At 40.8% G+C, this 7,500-nt stretch overlaps 1 protein-coding gene across 1 annotated transcript in view; it reads right to left on the bottom strand.

The window, feature by feature from the left end:
* The window catches only part of LOC137984448 (uncharacterized), an 80,502-nt gene that overhangs the window by 12,128 nt on the left and 60,874 nt on the right, over nt 1-7,500 (bottom strand). Inside the window, 8 exon segments of the mRNA XM_068831622.1 lie at nt 485-716; nt 968-1,267; nt 2,367-2,663; nt 3,370-3,672; nt 3,782-4,081; nt 4,559-4,867; nt 6,332-6,667; nt 7,450-7,500. The exon segment at nt 7,450-7,500 is cut by the window's right edge and continues 243 nt beyond it. Coding sequence (XP_068687723.1) covers nt 485-716; nt 968-1,267; nt 2,367-2,663; nt 3,370-3,672; nt 3,782-4,081; nt 4,559-4,867; nt 6,332-6,667; nt 7,450-7,500 — 2,128 coding nt within the window.

Raw genomic sequence — 7,500 nt, 5'->3', positions numbered from 1 at the left:
AAAAACAGAACAGCAACAACTTTAAGAAACCCAACCATAACACCAACCCGGTGAGGGCAACACATCATGCATGCGTAGAACCATTTCACCCGGTCAATTAGTAGCCATGGACAGCTGTTTCGGCCTTGCTGGGCCTCATCAGCATTGCGTAGCTAACATACCAGGCGGGCGTCATAGACACCCCTTTAAATGGCAGCTCCACATGTACACAACAAAGGTGGTGAGCTGGGTTGGGAACAGCACGTTCTCCCACGGCAAGCCTGTGGGAAGGTGGATCACCAAAAGAGCAAGTGCTGCCAAGCAGTTGAACCAGGGACTACCAGGATTAACTTCAACTAGTGGTAAGAGGTCGCCTTGGACCCGGGACCTCCAGATCTCAAGGCGAGCATGTGTACCCTAACTATTGGGCCACACGGACTCCTACCACCATTTCGATTTGCATTTTATGTAGAATAACATTAACCAAATGTAAATTTAATCTCACCCTTTAAAAGCCTGTTCTGTAGATTGAATGGAAGGCCCTCCCTCACCGTTGAGTTCGAAGTCGAGAAACGTCCTCCCGTGTGTTTTGCAAGATTGACAGCACGTCACAGCCATGTCATTTACGAAGGGTGTCAAAAGGCCTCCAGGGACTGGATCGGTGTTGTTTTTGTCAGTGACATATGGATCCAGTAGTATCCAGTTTGTTGTCAAACGCTTTTCGCAGCGGCACGTCTCTAAGAAGGTAATGGATATTGTAAATGGTTTGAACCCAGGAGTCATATCATATTTAAGTGAAGTACGACTGTCCGGTTTCGGTGTAGTCCTAAAAACTTTTTTGTATGACATTGACCAACGTTTCGACAACCTCAGACGAAATCATCTTGACTGTGTCAAATAGTTGTAGCTTGATATATAGTCACGTGCACTTACATTACAAACAAAGTGTTTCCTTTTATTTTAACAGCTGTGGCAACGTTAAGAATACCTGCAAAAATAACTTCATTGGGACCATCTCCTTTCATTGTGAGACCTGTAATCTCAATGCGTTACATAGCAAAGTTTTCTAATCCTGTGAGAACAGTAGAAGTATTTTCTGCTGGTAGAACCACTTCCTTTGAATCCTCCCTATGAGGATGGAGCCCCAATTCAACCGCTTGATAGCGTATTCTGTAACCTGTCAGTATTCCGTTTAGAAGTTGAGCGGGGATAGGAGACCATTTTATAGGAATCGTATGAGTGGTCCACCAGTTTTCGGCTTCTACGTGAAGCGGTGCAACTTCAGGAACTGGAAGGAAAAAAGGTAGGCAATCAACAGAGATTTAAACACTTTAAATACAAAATTTTGCATCTTTGAGTAAAGGAATTTTCAGAAACGTTCTTTGATATGTTCCAACTGATCATGAGAATACCACACGTTTGAGGTGAACATGAATATTTTTTACACGTATCGAAAGCGATTTAGTTTGTTCATAAAAACATCTGCGTTCCTACAAAGTATCTAAGAAACTTATAGTAAAAGACCATGAGTATTGTTGAGTTATTCAGATTAACATTTAAATCGGGCAGCAGGTAAAAAAAAAATTTCTGACCACTCCCCAGGGGGGCTCTTCAGGACCAATGAAACACAATCACGACAGAACAGAACATTCAACAACAACTGTGAAGAATCCCAACTGGCCGGAGGCAAACCAGTTGGCTATTTACAAGTGCAGCTGAGAAGTTGAACCCAGGACTACCCGGAAGAAATTCAATGAGTGGTCAGAACGCGTCTTAAGCCCGGGATCCGGCATCTCAAGGCAAGCGCCCTAACCACATGTACTGGGCCACACTGCCTCTTCCAAAAGAAAGTGACGTAGCGTTGACAGTTTTGATGACTGTCAGCCATGATCTACAATTTCCATTTTGGAATAGAATCGTTTTCCTTTGGAAACGTGAAGGAGAAGTAAGGAATTGGTATCAAGATTTAAAGAAGTCTACACGTGACATGGTTGCTGTGTCGCTGTTGGTTGTCACGTGTGCCCTCGTAAACCATAAATGAATTTTACAAGTTCTGAGGCCTATATTTGAGTTCTGTTGAACGTGGAGTGGCTCGAAATACTTTGAATACCTTGTAGCTATATCCGCACCACATGTTGCCGCCTGTTAACACTGATATACGGCGCAATGCCTATTGGAAACTTTTTGAGCAGCTCGGTTTGTTCGCCACCTGTACTTACTATGGTTTTGCTGAGTTTAACACTTGGCTTCCGTTTCGATGGCTTACATTTTAATCCTCGAACACCTTAAATTAACTAGGCTTTCGTGAGTCTTGGAGCACGAGGAATATGTATAGAGTGTTATGACTAGGAGTAACAAAATTACTCAGTGGAAAACAGCAGACGTACCATCTTGGTCTGTCAGGAGAATTTTGCTTGTCGAAACTCCGTCTCCTTTTCTTGTGAATGCCAAGATAGTGACGTTATATAGAGTGAACTTCTTCAATCCCGTGATAGTAAGCGATCGTTGTACAGGAGGAATTTCCATGATCACTGAAGGGCCGTTTTCAACGATCTCCGTATAATGCATTTTGAAACCTTTGATGATTCCATTTTTATAAGCGTCGGGCACATCTTTCCAGGTTACGTGAAGCTCTGTTGAACGTGGAGTCCATGCGTTCATCTCTCCAGGGGCTCGATCTGGTGCTATTAACAGAAAAACGATATAAAACGGTAGTGAAGAAAACCAGAGATCGGGAAGGTATCAGATTTAAATTCACGTGTGCTTTTTCATGCTGTACTCTACGAACACCATGGCTATTGTCTCTTGGTCCGAGTGATGTTGAGTTGGGGAGAAGAACACCGTGAAGAGGACGCTTATCAAAATCGCCGCGTATCTTATTACCTGCATTTCTGGACATATCTGCTCTTGTCCGAGAGTCCATCACCGCCGAGTATGATTTAGTTGTAATACCCAAATTGGCCTAGTCCCTATCCAAGTCAGAAAAGAGTCTATTCTTAAACCAGGTTTTGCGGGAAAATAAACAATAGGCCAAATCGGTTAACTCAATGTAGTACTTAATTCAAATTGGAAACAAAACGTTTTGTTTCGGGGATTTCAATGTCATTCAAATGTGAATGCTACCAATACACAAAGAATTTTAACCTTGGGAGATTAGAATGAGGTTCATCATTTGCTCTATTGTTTATTTTCCGGCAAAACTTGGTTTAAAAATAAACACTTTTCTGACGCTAATGGGGAGAAACCTGATACCAGATTTTTACTCCGACTTGGGTAATGTACTCTTGTTTTGTCTTACTTTCTACACTGAATTGAAACCGCTCCACTACATCCTGAATCGTTCTATGAGCAACTTGAAATTAAAAAACAAAAACAAAAACAACGACATACTGTCTTCATCGGTGGAAACGTTGAATTTTTTGCTCATTACGCCATCCCTTGTTGTCCTTGCTGTAACATACACAGAGTATTGGGTAAACTTGTATAGTCCCACTAACTCGGCTTCCAAAGTCATTGAATTTATGGTGACGTTCCTTAGGAAGCGAGTAAAAAATGTCTCCCTCTCAATATAATACACCCGATAACCTCGAAGAATTCCATTGAGCCCAACAGTGCTGATTGGTTGCCAGGTGACGTAAATACTTGTCGAACTCGTATTGAACGCGGTGACGTTTGCTGGAGCAACCCTTGGAGCTGAAAAGGTAAATTATTATTTTCGAGTCTTAGAAATCCACAAAATTGCATTTCTGGTTTTCTAAAGAATTTCGGCAATGGTTCAAATTATTGAAACTAAATCACACACCTTCCTCATCCGTATTTCCCACAACAGCTGTACTCCATGGCCCATGACCCTTGCCGTTAAATGCACAAATTTGTACGCTATAATTTGTCCAAATTTCTAATCTTCCAAAAGTAATGCTCAATGTTTCACTTCCTTGAACCGTAACATTTCTCACTGGTTCGCCCGATTTGTTAACAAGAGCCACTCTGTAACCCAGGATGACACCATTTCGCTTCTCTTCGGTGACTGGTAGCCAAGAGACTTGAAGAGCAGTGGCATCAGCAGGAAGAGTTCTAACGCTGACCGGTGCACTCTCCGGAGCTGTTGAAGAACGGTATAATGAGTCAGCAAAGACTGTAACAAAGTGTCCCATCATCTCATGTACCTCAAATGTGAAAATGAAAATATAGGATAGTAAATGGTGTATTTCGCTCATGAGAAGTAGCTCCATGGGTAGAACATCCCGATTACCATGAGGTGTTACCGAAGTCTAAGTTTGAAACCTGCTAAAGACTCTGATTTCTCAATTTCCCTTAAGATCTATGTACACAATTTTAGGATGTGAACATTGAGAAAGAGGAGAGATAGAGTTATGGGATTGTCTACGTGAAACCCATAAACCCCTACCTCTGTCGATAAATTGCATTACGGGAATTTGAAGTTACAGGCACACGAATTATTGTAAACAGAAACTTGATCTGGCGAGGTCGAATTTGGGACTCCTTGCTTCAAAATCTGCATTAACGAAAACAGTTTTAAAGACTGAATTCCAAGACTGAAATCGATAAAATACACTACCACTCTCATCTGTCAGACAAAACAAGGCCTCTGAAATGTTTCCTTCTCCGACAATCGTAAATCCCAACAAGCGAATCTCATATTTGGTGAAGAATTCAAGACCAGTTATTTCCACATCAAGTGAACTTGAATTCAGAGTCACATTGCGAAAACTGTCCACCGGCTTGTCCTCTCTAGATCTTCTGTAAAATATCCGATAGCCCAGGAGAATCCCATTCACGTAGTCAGCGGGGATTGGTTGCCACGTGACATTTATACTCGTGGAGCTGGTGTTATATGAAATGATGTTTACTGGTGGGTGGGTGGGAACTAGTGAAATAAAGAAAAGAAGGAAGTCAGAGTTAAAAGTATACTTTTGAAAGCATAAGGTATTTCCAGCAAAACCTTGCCAGGTCGTGCTTGACAAAACAATTTCTTTTCGCAAGGCCATTTAAATAAATGTAAGAATTAAATAATCTCACAAACGTCTGGCTGTCACTTGCTTTCCAATGAATCACATCCAAAAACTATCAAATGGCTTTGTCGTACCATTTAATTATACTTTGAGTATTTTTTCCTTCAATATTACGTTTTCTCTACCTGTTTGCTGTCGTGTTACTAAAAAACTGCGATTTGTCTGAAATTTCAACTTAGTTGAGGTTTCATTCTCTTTGCTCCCGGGAATCTGAGGAATTCTTTGAGGACTATGACGGAATTAGTGCAGATAGTGTACAGGATAGCAACAAATGAGGAACACATATCTCCTGGTGAACCTCAAGAGGTGCCCTCACCTCTTGACCCACGTGGGAGTTTGGTAGATGTCACAGGATCGTCTCAAAGGTCTGGTAGACGGAAAATAAATACTCTTGTTTCCCACAGTGCACAGGATCTTACATATTTGCATTACATGGCCGATGCATCGACTGCACACAATCAAATGACAACATGAAGTAGCCGTAGTTTCTTTTGTTTTGTAGTTATCAAAAGTAAGTTTTCGTCCGTATTTGTAAACAGTCAACATTACAACATTTTCTTGAGGCCCTGATAGGGTAAATTCCGACAAGCGACATGGCCCAAAAAGTAGCGAGAGCACATAAAATGAAATTCCGACAAAAGACATCCTTCCCCCCCCCCCCCCCCACGTGTCAGGGCCTCTTTGTTTCCTCAACAGACGATTTTGTTGACGAAAAGCATCATGCTACTCACAAATTGACTTCAACAAAAGGTAAAAGAACTTGTTAAACTTAGTTAACTCTCCTATTTTAATCCTTTTAGCTCAGTTTGACAACGAGCCAGTTATTGGCAATCAAAAAACCGACAAATTCTTGGGTGGCAAAGGCGCTACTCATCCCATACATTCTTTCAAATATTTCGAATTTTCAAAGCATCATTGCTTAGAGATTATCTGGTATATCGCGCTCAAATTTTCAGAGATAGCTCATTATGCAAGGCACTTTCAATATTCAGGCCTCGGTTGTTCGAAGGGTGGATCTGATAGCGCTATCCAGTGGATAAATCACTATCCACTGGAAACTCAATTGGTTTTGCAAGTGTTTATCCGCTGGTTAGCGATTCATCCGGTGGATAGCGTTATCCACCTTTTGAACAACCGAGGCCAGAACCTCAACTTATTCTTGGCAGACTGATTAAAAAACGATATCCTTGAGCTAATGCGGCAAAAAAACAAAGATTCGCATATGGTTAGTTTGCAACCATTCTCTATAGCCAAAGATCGCAAAGGTGATATGTAGGTGATATGTGATATGTCAAACCGAAAAAAGGGAACAGCATTACCATCTTGTGCAGTTGTGATATTAATTTCCTGGCTTGGTACTCCGTAATCGACAGTATAGGCCAACACCTGAATTGTGTAGCTGGTGAACTTTTTCAATCCAGTCAGCTCGAAGCTTTGTGAAGAGGGCCCATTGATATCTCGCCTTCTTCGTCCACTTGTCACAGGAATGGTGATGTTCTGGCGTGTGTCTTCAGGTGATTGCGACTCAAAAAAGACGATCAAGTAAGCGCGTAAAACGCCATTGATGAAACGTATATCAACCGCTTTCCACGAAACACTCACTGATGAAGAACTTGGAGACTCGCTTGTAACATTTGAGGGAGGACGGCTGGGGGCTATAAGCAAAATGAGTTATTAACAAAACAACACCAAAACTGCCCTAGGGGAGATGGGGCACAAAATCTATTGCACACAATAGAGCCTCCTTCGATAACTTTTGCCACACACTGATTGACTCCATAGCTGATAACCGAGATTTAGTGAACAAACCATAACGGTAGAAACACAATAGGCAAAAAAAATCATAATAATGATAATAATAATAATAATAATAATAATAATAATAATAAGTTTATTTTACATAGCGACAATACCCATAGTGTTCAACACCGCTTTACATGATTTGAATATCTATACACATAAATTACAAAAATATAAATATATTTATATTTATTACACATAACATGAGAATTTTATTCCATAAAGCTCATTTGTACAAATCTATACGCTTTATTTTCACATGTGGAAAAGGCTTATACAGCCAATAAGAATGGCGTACGGCAATTTCACTTGTGGAAGTATAACCAATCAACGATAGCGTAAACGAGTTTCCATGCCAATCACTCGTGCATCTCGTGCAAATCGTACTTTGTTATTGAATTAAATTAAATTTGGATTTGGTTCTATTGTTAGTGAGTTTTTGTTTCTAATTTGCGTTCAGAAAACTATTTTAATGAAAATTCTCGTCTTATGTGTAATAAACCCTCACTCGCCCGTTCCTCGCTCGTTTGGGTTTTTGACACAGACAACTCGTGAATAAAACCCCGTACGCCGCACTTTCTATGACGTAAACTATATTAATTTCTAAAAATAAGGTGCATAAAAGAATCGAACTTGCCAGCCTCTTGAGTCCGAACGGAAATGACCTGACTAACGTTGGCAAAACCTT

The sequence above is a fragment of the Montipora foliosa genome, chromosome 14, assembly GCF_036669935.1.
Source record: "Montipora foliosa isolate CH-2021 chromosome 14, ASM3666993v2, whole genome shotgun sequence".
In the NCBI taxonomy this organism is placed as follows: domain Eukaryota; kingdom Metazoa; phylum Cnidaria; class Anthozoa; order Scleractinia; family Acroporidae; genus Montipora; species Montipora foliosa.
Note: the sequence above shows the minus strand (reverse complement) of the source record. Positions and strands in the feature narration are given on the sequence as shown.